General features: G+C 48.5%; 1 protein-coding gene across 2 annotated transcripts in view; it reads right to left on the bottom strand.

Annotated features, from left to right (window-relative positions):
- Nucleotides 1–9,386: 9,386 nt before the first annotated feature.
- Nucleotides 9,387–12,963, bottom strand: part of PSMF1 (proteasome inhibitor subunit 1) — a 43,087-nt gene continuing 39,510 nt past the window's right edge. Inside the window, exon 7 of one of the 2 annotated variants that reach the window (XM_007962843.3) lies at nucleotides 9,387–12,730. In XM_007962843.3, coding sequence (XP_007961034.2) covers nucleotides 12,679–12,730 — 52 coding nt within the window. In that variant the 3' untranslated portion in view covers nucleotides 9,387–12,678. The remainder of the gene's footprint in view (nucleotides 12,731–12,963) is intronic. The other variant, XM_037995015.2, reaches the window with a different exon arrangement.

The raw sequence follows: 12,963 nt of genomic DNA, 5'->3' as shown, positions 1-12,963 counted from the left end.
GGGTCCCTGTGGTTACTGAAATGTGCCTCTCCTCCAGCAACTGCCTCTCCCACCCAACCCGCTCCTAGGGCCCCAAACCTTGCTTTTCCTGGTGCATCAGAACAGATACGATTTTGGAATTGGTAAGACTAAAGTTGGAATCCAGGCTCTGCCACTTACTGGCTGTGTGACCTTGGGCAAGTTACTCCACTTCTTTGAGTCAGGATTTCTCTATCTGTGAAGTGGGTTTAACGAAAGCTCTGCCTCAGGGTGGTGGTGCAGATTACAGATAAAATGGAGAACTGCATAGTATAAGGTCCAGGAATGATGATGCTCTCCCTCCCCACCTCAACTGGGGATAGCTGGATTAGGCCTCAAACGCTGTGGCCAACCCTTCTGCCTTTCTTCTATCACACCTCACATCCCAGATCAGCACATCTTGTCAGCTCCACTTTCAGAATCTGATCGCTGTCCACCCTCGGCTGTCACTGCCAGTCCGGGGTTGCTCACTGGTGTTCTGGCTTTCTCTCTTACCCGCTTCTCCTCCCCTCCTCGCCGCCCCACCACCAGGTTCATCCTCCACTCAGCAGCCAGAGGAAGGGCCAGAGGGTGGTCAGGTCATGCCACTCCTCTGCTCAAAACTCTCCTATGGCTCCCTCTCCAGGCAAAAGCCAAAATTCTCACCACAACCAGTGGCAGATTTATAGCAAGACTGGCAAAGCTTAAGTGTCCGGGCCTCTCTCTAGCACAAGTCCCTTCCAAGGCCCTGAATTGACTTATCTATCTTGAAGATGCCCCCCCTGGACTGCATAAGCTTCAGGTAACCCCAAACCGGGGTTCATCCCTCACAGTGGCCTACAAGGCCCTAAGCAATTGGGCCCCTGTGCTTCTCTGACCTTATCTCTCACCCCTTACCCCTTTACTTACTCACCCCAGCCACACTTGCCTCTTGACCATTCCTCAACCTTACTGGGCACGCTCACATCCAAGGGACTTCAGACGTGCTGTTTCCTCTGCCTGGAAGGTACTTCCCCTCAATATCTGCAAGGCCCACTCCCTCACCTCCTTAGGGGCTTTGTTCAAATATCTCCTCCTCAGTGAAGCCTTTGCTGAACACATTTAAAATTGTACCCCACCCCACTTCATTCCCTTTTCTCCTTCGTGGCCATATTTTTCTCTGATCACTAATCACGACCCAGCAGGCTGAGCCTTGTACTTGTCTTTCCCATCCACGACCTCCCCTACTGGATTGCAAGCTCCATGAAAGCCGGAATTTAGGTCTAACTGGTTCTTGCTGTACTCCCAGTGTTAGAAACATGTTTGGCACATTATAGGTGCTCATTGTTGAATGAGTGGATGAATACATGTAACAAAAGCTTCCTATACCTGCTGGTGCTGCAGAGCCATATGCAGGACCCAGAAGGCCCATGACTCCTTCTCAAACTCCTGGAGCCCTCTCTAGGGGTGATGATCAATTGTGCAAAGGATCACATGCCTCAAAGGTGCTGATTTTGTCACTGGACCCTGTAGCTGGGAACTTGGGAACCCATTTGCCTGGGCCTTGGTAGGGCTTTATGTGGAAGGGTTAGAGGGGTCTCCCTCATGAAGACCCTTCTCCCCCAACCTTGTTGGGACATAGCCAGGTGCCAGCTAGACCTGGGAGACATTTGCTGGGTGTTTAGGGGCCTGTGAGATAAACCAACTGGATTCTTCCCATCCAAGGACCTTGAGTGCCCAGGCCTGGCCCTTTAGAACCCCAGTATCCATGATCACATCTACTCACTTACCTCAGGCATCTCCCAGCCAAAAACGCCAGCTGCCTGAGATTCCATTATTGCTCCCTTCCTTGAGAATAAGCATTAATTTCCCTGGGATTCTCTTTAAAATGTCCTCCCTGTATGTACATATCTATACACAAACACATGCATATGTGCATGAGCACACACATGCGCATGCGCGTACACACACACACACACACACACACACACACACACACACACACAGAGCTTTCTCTTGTCCGACCTAGCCCAGAGGCCGAGGACACCTATCTTGTAAAGCAGCTTCAAGCCAGGACATCCTCTGGATGATTGACGATATCTTCTGTTTCTCCACCAGCCATAGGCCTTGCAGTTCCCAGGATGCCAACCTCACAGCAACAATCAAGTTTCTCCTCCCCAGGTGAAGCTGGTTTCTCTGTATTCTTCCTGCTCCCCGCACCCTTAGCAGGATGAGGAGAGATGTCCAGAAGCATTTCTGTCCTGGCATTTCTGGAGGGGACTGTGTGGTCCTGGGCTGGGAACCCCTTCTCCCTGTGGGCCTTTAGGCAAATGACTCCATCTCTCTGGTCTACCAGAGGAAAATTGGAAACCTTCCCACTCTGTCTTCTCTGAAAGCTAGGGGATCAGAGAACACAAGCAGAGGGCTTTCCGAAGTTGAGAGCTTGGTACTCTGGGTCTGGAGAGCTTTGAAGGGGCAGGAGTGGGGGGGGGGGAAGGAAGGCATTATTAAGAAGCCACAGGAAATGGGGTTCTGTGTCAGGTTCTGTCAGGAAGCACTCACAAAGTCAGGGAGGCCCTCCATCTGGGCCTGCTGGTCTCTCCTTGAGAATGGACTCCTTTTGATGGTCCCCAGGAGGTACATTTCAGCTAGAGAAAGAGAAACTTGCTGAGATCTGGGCTGGAGTGGTAGGGAGCTTCTTGTCAGTGAAGGTATGTTAGCATCTACTGGTCAGGTGTTGGATATCTTAGGGATGGAGCATAGTGGAGATGGGTAGGATTTAGCCAAGAGACTCCCCAAGCTTCCAACCCCCGCTTTGAGGGGAGCCAATGTCCCAATGGCCAGAGGCCTGGCTAAAGACAGTAACAACCCTGGCCCTGTGGTATCTTCTTGTCTTTGGCCCAAAAACCCTCTTCGCCACATTATTTCTCTTCTAGATCAAGCTGTTCCATGAGCAAAGGGACAGGACCAGGACACCTAAATGGTGCAGAGGGTTGCAGGATGACCATCTTCCTCCTCCCAGAGGGCCAAGTGATTCTGAGCTTTCTCCCTACTCAAATCTCAGAGGGCTTGTCAGAGGCAGAGTCCCTTACAGAGGAGGTGCACTGAGGATGGTCCGTCAGATGAGTGGGACTGCCTGGATGCTTGGTTGTAGTTTAATGCCTCTTAGCCTGTTTCCTCATCTGTAAAAGGGTAGTGCTAATAACAGTGCCTTCCCCATAAGGCTGTGGTGAGCAGAAAATAAAATGATACCTGTAAAGTACTTAGCACGGTGCCTGGCACCCCATAATTGCTTGATGTTAGCTATTCATGTTCGTTTGTTCATTCATTCATTCACACACAATCTGCATTCCTCCCTGAGCTAGGCGCTGTAGGGTACACACAGACCCTGCTCTTGAGTTGGTCACAGGCTGTCTGGGGAAACAGGACAGTGATTGCTGCTGTGATGGTCATGCACAGTGGACTGTGTGTGTGGAGGAGAGATCTGATTGAACTGGGGTCAGAAAGCGTCACCCTTCTTCCAGGAAAGAAGGGTGTGTCTAATGGGAATCTTAAAACAATGAGGCAGTACCAGTGTGAAGAGAGAGTGGAGAGAAGGAAAGGCACTCAGGGCAGAGGAACAGCATAAGCAGAGGCTCAGAGGCCTACACAGCCTGGCATGCACTGTGGTGGTGGTAGTGGGGGAGGGGTTAGTGGGGGTGGGGAGGGGGGTGGCAGGGAGGTCTGCATTCTGGGCTGGAGTGTGGGATGAGGCATACTGAAGGGCATGCCTCAGCGTTTCATCATCTATAGAATGGGGACAACCACAGTTCTGAAGTCACAGGGCCATTATGAAAACTCAGTTCACATAGAGACAATGTATAGCACGTGGAGAGAGGTCACTGTCAGCCACTATAATTGCTTGCAGATGTGTGTGGCAAGAAGAATCTTTTGATGTCATGCACTTTAGGGGTGATACTGGCACTGGGGAGGCCCGTCCATGGGACTGTGGACTCCAGTACCCCCAGCCCTTCTCTCAGAGATCCTGCTGCAGCCAGAGGACATGACCTCAAGCTCCAGGTACTTCATCTCAACAACCTGTCCCTAATTGGACTCTGAGCCACCAAGGTCAAGGTGGCGGCTGCTGCTCTCCTGGGCTGACGGGGAGGTTACTGAGTGGAAGGAAAGCTGGCCCCAGGGGAGCAGGGAGGGCAGAGGAAGAAGGCGGCTTCCATGCCAACCTCTTCCCGGGTGGCTCAGTGTCTGGGCCCGTACTGACTTAGGGCCAAGGGCATTTAGCAAAAGCCATTTCTCTCCCATCTCATCTTTCTTCTCTTCCTCCAATCTCCCCCTATTCCTCTCTTTTTGATTCCTTTTTGTGTCCGCATTTCATTTTATTGAAGTCACTCATGGGGGTCAGGCACCCACAGGAGAGTTGTTACTACTGCTGACTCTCCTCCTGACAGTCCCCACCCTTCCTCATCAGATTAAAGCAGGGACCCAAGTGCAAATGCCTGCAGGGCTCGGCAGGTGACATTAACAAACTAAGCAGGTGGCTGTGACAGCAGCAGGATTAAAGGGGAGGTCTGCTTCAATTCCGGCTGGCTGGTGCCCTGTGGTGGATGGGCTCAGGGTTACCAGAACTCCTGAATTTTCAAGAGCAGCTGGACTGCTGGACCTTTGTGTGTGTAAAAGAATGCTGAAAGGGATTATCCCACTGCCTGAGAATGGTGGTTGAGGACAAGGGAGTGTCCAGTGAGATGCCACCTGCTGGGACCAGACCTCCACACCCTTCCCCCTGTCCAGGACTTACTAAATGACTTAAGAAGGGGACTGATGCCTGCCTCCCAGCTGCAGGACTAAGCTGCAGGGCTTGTGGACCACCTGAGTGTTACCCATCCAAGCACCCTTTATTCATTCTTTCAACAAAGATTTGAACACTCTCTGCTAGGTTTTGGAGATACTGCACTGAACAGATGAAAAATGTAAGGAGGGTATTCTTGAGAGGGCTTGAAATGTATCTTCTGGAGCTCAGAAGAGTTTGTGAACATGAAGATGAGGTCTATTTCTGACCAGAGAATTCCTGAGGTGGGAAGGCCCCTGTGGGAACAGCCCATGCTGACTTGAAGGGATGGTGGTATTGGGGATTAGGGAGGAGGAGGGACAGTCCTACCTCCCCTCGCAGTGTCCTAAGGCCCTTGTAGGTAGGTAGAGGACCCCAGTGTTCCTGGGGCTCCAAGCACTGATGCAGCGAGGTGAGAGGAGGCTGAGCTGTGGGTAGCACAGGTGACTGCAGCCCAGCATACTACGTCAAAGAGATGGGCTGTGAGCCTCTTAGATAGGACAGAGATCCCCATTCCTCTCTGAGGGTCCAGGACAAAGCACTCACCACCCCCTCTAAATTATCCATATAGTCTACCAAAAACCCCAGCATCAAACCAAACCAAACCAAACCCAAAACCCTAGTATGAATTAGAGTAGGAACACCTGTAGCTAGGCATAGTGGCTTGTGCCTGTAATCTCAGCTACTCCAGAGGCTGAGGCGGAAGGATCACATGAGGCCAGGAGTTCAAGACCAGCTTGGGCAACATAGCAAGACTCCATCTTGAGGATCACTTGAGGCCAGGAGTTTAAGGCTGCAGTGAGCTTTGACCATGCCACTGCACTCTAGCCTGGGCAACAGAGACTCTGTTACTTAAAAAAACAAAAAAACAACAACAAAAAATCTCCTCTCACCAACATCATCATGGCCACTGAAGAAACTTTACTTTTCTCCCTTCCTCCCCTTCACCCACCACACTGGAGGAGCAAGAGACCTCAGAAGAAGCCAGAGACCACCTCTTGGAAGTTTGGGAGTTGGAAAGTTTAAGCTGGGCTGGACTGAGTTTGAAAACCAAAGTGCCCAGTTAGTTACTGGCTGGGCCCAAGATGTTGAGATAAGAAAGGAGTATTTGATAGAGGTCACCTGGATAAAAAGAAAACACTTTATGTTTGTACACTGCAATGAACCAGTTACTTATTACACACATTGTCACCCAATTTTTAAACAATAGTGCTCTCTCTGTGCCAAGCCCTCATCTATATCTTTACATGTACTAGATCACTTAAAACTCACAACAATCCTATAGAGGGGTCCTATCACTACCTCCATTTGACATATGAGGATGCTTTGGCATAGCCAGATTAAGTGACTTGCTGAAGGTCACACCACTGGTAAAGAACAGAGTCAAAACTCAAATTTAATAGCTGCCATCATGCATCTTTCAAATTTAATAAAATGCAGCCAGTCAGAGCACATTTGTGGGCAAACCTGGGCTATCAGCTGTCACTTTGATGCCCGTGGTTTACATGTAAATTGGGAAGCTCTGTGGGGAAGAGGAGGAGGGCAGGTTAGGGGAGCACTGAACTCAGTCCAGCCCATGGCCCACTTAGTCATGGACTCTCACAGGCAGGATCTTGGGGAGGTGGGTCCATCCTTATCTACATTTTACAGATGGGGAAAGCCAAACTTGTCCAAGGCCACCATGGCCGAGGGCCCCTGGGCCATCCCTCTCTTCAGAGGCTTCTCACTTGAATTTCTGTCCTGAGAACCAAGAAACCTAGATGATGGAACTGCTCCCATGCTTCCTTCTGAAGGAGGAGAGGGCAGGGCTCTGTATTGGGTGGCAAGACACCTAGGTCCAGACCCCCTCCTCTCAGGATGCCTGCCTGTCCCCAGGAGTGGGCCATCCTGGGCGAGGAAGCAGCAGACACTGACCTGACCTAGCTCCAAACGGTTCCTCCAGCGCCTTTAGGGAAGCTGGCCGCTGACCAGGGTCCTGAACCTGTATGGCACCTTCCTCTTCTCAGCCTAGCTGTGGGAACTGGGATGGGGAAAGAAGGGGTCCCTCATATTTTTGTCACTCAGGGACCTCCATGACTGATTTGGGCAGTGCTCACTGGAAATGCCTTGGACTTGGAGCCACAATTTGTGGTCTGTGTGGCCTTGGGAAAGTCACTCAACAGCTGTGGACCTGCTTTTTCACCTGTCAATAGGGAAGAGTAGCTGCCGTCCTACTGAACTCAGAAGGCTGAGGTGAGCAGCACATGGGGCCAGGTGACAGAGCCCTGCGCAGAGTCTAAGCCCATTCCTGTGGCCCGGGGAAGCCTCTTAGGAGCTCCCCATCACATATGGGCTTCTTGAGCCTGTTTCTTCCTCTGTGGAATGAAGGTTGTGCAGGTGGTTTCAGATGCTCCTCCTAACCACGTGCTCTGGGCACTGTGGCTGCAGGTGGAAGTACTCAGGAGCATCAGGCACGCTGTGCAAACAGGACTGACTGAGGAGCCTTAAGACCATCCTGGGGATTATGAAGAACACAAGTCCTAACGTGGTTTCCCAGCTTCTGGAATGGGTTTTGCCCAGGGACCCATGCACCTCACCTAGAGAGGATGTGAGGTCTGGGTACAGCAGTTCTACTGAAAAGAGCACTGACAAGGGTTCCAATCATGATTCTGCCACCCCAGGGGGTATGTGCAGCATCTCAACTAATGCCACTAGCTGTTGTTTACCTTGGGGTTGTCAGGGGTACTACATGCGATGAGGAGAAGCCTAGCACACTGTGTGCACCAGATAAATGCTTATTTCCTGCACCGGGGGATATTCCAAGGTTCCTCTCTTGTCCTTGAGTCCCACCCTTATCTACCCATATGACTTCAGTAACAATTGCAGCAAGCACCCACCGAGCCCCACCTCTCTGTTAATAAGACACATTATTTGTTTGGATCTTGCAAGAATCCTGCAGATAGGAGTGATGCTCACTTTGCAGATGAGGATGGTCACACACTGACAAAGGGAAGGCTGTGAGTAACCCATGCTTGACAGAGTCTGAGACTCCTGCTTGACCTTGAGCAAATTACTGGACCTTTCCAATCCTTTCTTTTCTGGTATAGGAAATGGGCATAACACCTCATTATGCTTATGATTTGAAGATATAAAGGTATAAAGGTGCTGAAGGTATAAAGGTATAAAGGTATAAAATGCTATAAAGGTGCTGAATTTTAAAAGATACATGAAACACATTTGAGTGACCCATGGGGGCAAAGGAATGGAGTGGATCCTGGGGGCAAAATCAATGAAAACTTCAAATCAGAGTTCTAATGTGCCATTAACCAAGAGGACTGACTGACTCAATTCTTTGTACTTGATATTCATGTAAAGGAAAAAGACAGTACACGTGAGCTTCTCACACTTTAAGTGTACACAAATCTCATGGAGAACTGTTTGCATCAGCAGCATCCTCTCACTACCTTGTCCCTCTAAACCCATGGTGACTCTCACAACACTTACCTTAGGTGGCTCATCTGGAGCGCAGTTGTTCAAATGGCCATCCAGTGTCCTCTACTGCACTGCACCGTCAGCCTCATGCTCCTCTAAGCAGGGGCTGGGCCTTCCACTTTGCGCCTCCCACAGGCACTGCCACTTGTGCGGTGTTCAAATCTCCTGTCATTGTTACTGGGTCTGTCCTCAGTCAGCTAGGCCTTGCCACCCCTCCCTGCCTACCATCCTACCTGCCACACTTGCCTTTTGACCCACCCTCCAGGACAGATTCAGGACCAAGCATGGCTGCAGTGACTTGGTGCATGTGTCCTGGGGTTAATGCAGTGACGCATTAGTCCTGGGGCTCAGCTGCAGTAAACAGAAATTTACCTTTTGTAACCAAAAAGGTTATGGTCCAGAGAGCAGCAGGATCACATCTTCATTGCTACAATCTGGGAATTAGGAACTCCAGAGCCACACAGCAGCTGCCTATATCTGTGCCTCGTGGTATCCCAAGGGCAATAAAGGGCTGGGGACTTGGATGTCTGTCTTTGAGTATCTCCTTTGGTACAAAAAGTCAATAGTGGTTTATACACATACAAGTTTTATGACAGAAACAGCTGGGGATACACATGTGGGGAATCTTCCCTTGCCCTGGTGGAGCCTTATTGGAAATGTACAGAAGTAGACAAATTTAGGTGACAAAGAATACAAACTGCTCCACAGATTCTAATTTTCTCCTGTGAAGAGAGCAATGGATCATTAACAGAATGTTATTAACGACAGTAGAAAGGGAGGCCATAGGAGAAACAAGGTTCCAAAGAGTGAGGCTGTGTGGAACTTGCTACCTATTTTCTAACTACATGTCAACAACTAATGACCATCCAGCACAGGCACACCACCTCCACCGTGAGCACAATACATTCTCGGAGCTTCGGTCTCGAGAGACGTATGACTTCACAATGAAGGCTGACAGACGCTTATGACTTAGGAGACAAATGCAGTAAGAAACACAGCTAACTCTTAAGAACTGGGGAAGAGGCAAGCCAAGGAAGAGAAGGTGAGATGTGGGGGATGCTGGTACATCATAGAAATGGTCCGAGATGGTCTATAGCACTTCACCACCAAAAGACAATTTAGAACTAGATCTTTATTCTACTTGTAATTCACTGGATAAACAAAGAAATTTCAAACCAAACCAAAGTGATGATGTGAATCTCATTAGACCTGAAAAGGTCATGAGAACTTTCTCTACAGACAGAACCTGCCCTGTATCACATCCAGCCCAGAACCATCCCCAAAAGTCTAATCAACTCCTCTGCAGCTCACCAGCCATGTTCATCCCAAGGTGGTGATGATCAAAACCATAGACTGCTCCCCAAGGGGGAGTGACTCTGGTCTCTGCCTTGCGTGGTATAGGTCAAAATTCTTTTTTAAAAAATGGAAGAGAAGACCACAATAAGATGCCACTTCACACTAACTAGGATGGCCATAAGCATGAAAAATAACAAGTGTTGGTAAGGATGTGGAGAAACTGGAACCCTCATAAATTACCAGTGGAAATGTAAAATGGTACAGCTTCCATGGAAAACTGTCTGGCAATTCCTCACAAAGTAGAATATAGAGCTACCATGTGAATCAGCAATTCCACTCCTTGGTATATACCCAAATGAACTGAAAACATCTGAAACTCAAACAACTGAAAACTCAAAAACTGGTACACAAATGTTCTTGGCTGCATTACTCATAATAGCCTTTTTGTAGAAACAACCCAACTGTCCATCAACTGATAAAAGCATAAGCAAAATGTGATATATCCATACCATGGATACATGCTACAGCATGAATGAATCCTGAAAACATCACATGAAATGAAAGAAGCCAGACACAAAAGGCCATAATATTGAGTGATTCCATTTATGAGAACTGCCCAGAAAAAACAAAAAAAAATCTTTAGAGATAGATGTTAGTGGTTGCCTGGGGCTGGGAGCAAGGTAATGGGGAGTCATGCCAATGGGTGTGTGGTTTCTTTCTGAGGTGGTGAAAATGTTCTGGAATTAGAAGTGGTGGTGGATGTGCAACACTGTGAACACACTAAATCCACTGAATTGTATACTTTAAACAGGTATGTAAATAAATTATGGGTATGTAAATTATATCTCAATAAAGCTGTTATTAAAAAAAGGAGGAACAGGTCACTTAGTGCTGATGTTTATTGTTAAGGCTCCAATCTTTTGGGTTCTACAAAATACACACCTGAAACGTTCCAACCTCCTGCTTGATGATTACTCATGACTGGAAGGAGGGAAGTGGCCCAGACCAAAATAAGCACCATCAGCTTGACCAGGAAGTTCCTAAAGGCTCTATTCACTTCCTCCCATAGAACACCAAAGAAAATGACTCTGTTTCTCAGTGTTCTTGATGCAAGGAAACTCACAGAAAATGGCTGACTCTGCAGATGAATCACAATTTTCTGTTTTCAGAAAACAGAATTTTGTATATGACTATCTTTTTGACCTTTGCTACTAGAAAATCTAAGTGGCAAATTTATTGTTTAATCTTTTCCTCACATCAAGATCCTAAAAATTATCTACCTTCTCTGCTTCTGTCTGATGGTCTTTATCATCCTTTAAATACTTCCTTTTATAATAAAGGATGTTTTTATCAGCAAAGTGCTCTAAGTCCTTTTGGTTGCAAGTATGGTCCAATTCCAAAACAAAAACTAACATTCCTCCCATTTGCCAGCTCTCAAAGGTTATGAGTAATGATTGAATCTGCACCTCTGCCTGATCTCTGGGTCTTTCTTCAAAGCAGAGATGTTCTAAAGGTTTCAAGGTGGTTGGCTTCCCTGTCTCTGGGGTCTTTTACTAAATCACTGCTTGCCATGGGGACTGACAGAAGTACCCAAGTTGTTGCGCAGGACAGCCTCCCCACCCAGGCCCAGCTTCCATCTGAGACTGACCCTGGGCCTAGGCATCGATTTAGTTTTCATCTACCTGTTCTCAGGCTAAGAAGATAAGCAATCTGAGGCTAAAGAAAACAGCCCAGCAGATACCTCAGAAGAGCTACAGTAGCTTGTTTACCTACAGGTAAATAATAGGTCCTAATTTAGGGGAAGGAATCCAAGGAGCTGAGAAATGAAAGGACCCACATATGGTTGAAATGCTAGCTGCAGAGCGGAAGTGACTACCGCCTTGATCTCGTGCCTCTTAGCCTGGTGCTCTATCGTGCTCTTTCCACTCCAGAACAGGGCTCATCACTGCCCGCGTCTGTCAGGCCTCGGGCTGAAAAGGATCCGGAGAACACCAAAGGTCAGGTGGGCCAGGACACAAGGCACAGGACTCCCTGCTCCTCCCGAAGTTCAACACCATACTGAGATGTAGTCCATGCTCCTGTGCTCGGTCTGGGCCCCACGGGGTCCAAAAACCACAGTTAGGTAAGAACCACACAAGGTTCAAGGGAAGTACGGCCTTGAACCATCATTCTTTTCCTCTGCCCCAGTTTATAGGGGTTACCAAACACAGAATGAGGCATCAAAATGCTTTAGAGCGGAAAGCCACCTCCAATTTCACAGGGTTGGCACAAGGCCCTAAGAGGAGAAGGGACTTGCTTAGGGTCAGTCACTAAGTTACTGACAAAAATAGGATTAGCCTTCAGGTCTGCTCTGTTTTTTCCTTGGCTTTTTGACTACTGCTGCCCATGCATAGATGGACCTACAAAACTGGCCCAGACAGGAAGAGCTGGAGAATTTTGCCTCATCAGAATGATGTAGTCTTTCCACAATGTTCCTGCCCTTGTGAAAGTCATCCTTGTGGCCTATGGGATTCCAGTCACTCACTGCCATTCATGCAGCCAGATGGGGGACCCATCTTAGTGATGTCAGGAGCAATGGCAATTAATGAATGGAAGGTGCCTGAGAAGCAAGAATGGGCCCTGGGCAGGAAAAAGAGTCATTCAGCCCTACAGAAACTCAAACTCTAAAGTCTCATAAATGGAAGGAGCTATGCATTAATGTAAAAAGAAAAGTGGGAAGCCGGCAACATGAATTCTGTATTGACATTTGGTTCTTAATAATAACATCCAAAATGCATTCTGTTCTTATAGCACTGCATCTGGTCGAGGATATATGTTGCTGAAGGTTGCCGGAGTCTCCCTTGGGAAGTGGGGAGGAGTTGGTGGTGAAAGGGGAGGAGCTGGTGGTGAAAGAGACACACTGATTTCTCTTTGGGAGCTATCCGCAGCTAGGTGGAGAGCTGCAGCAGGTGTCTTGGCTCTGATAAGGGGTGGGGAGGCTATCCCAGCCGGCCTGCAAACATATGAGCAGAATCCCTTGCCCCCAGCCCGCAAGAACATGGTTGCTGATGGGGACAGCAGTGGCAGCTCCAGGAGAGTGGAGGGAAGCCTGGGATGTTACATTCTTGAGGCCTTCACAGGTACATGTCATCGTAGCCCGGCGGGGGGAGATGGTCTGGGTTAGGTCTGGAATGGAAAGAGGGGCTGATGAGTTGGAGTGATGGAGAGACCAGGGGGACACGGGTAGATGTGACCCTGCACTGAGGGAACCTGCCCTTCAAAATGATGTGGTGGTGTGAGGAATTTAAAAACATGCACTCAAGAGCCAGACAGCCTGGGTTTGAATCCTGACTCCCCCACTTGGTATGTTACCTAATCTTTCAGGGTCTCACTTTCTGCATCTATAAAATGTAGACACC

This window comes from Chlorocebus sabaeus, chromosome 2 (genome assembly GCF_047675955.1).
Source record: "Chlorocebus sabaeus isolate Y175 chromosome 2, mChlSab1.0.hap1, whole genome shotgun sequence".
NCBI classification, from domain to species: domain Eukaryota; kingdom Metazoa; phylum Chordata; class Mammalia; order Primates; family Cercopithecidae; genus Chlorocebus; species Chlorocebus sabaeus.
This window is presented reverse-complemented; position numbering and strand designations above follow the sequence as displayed.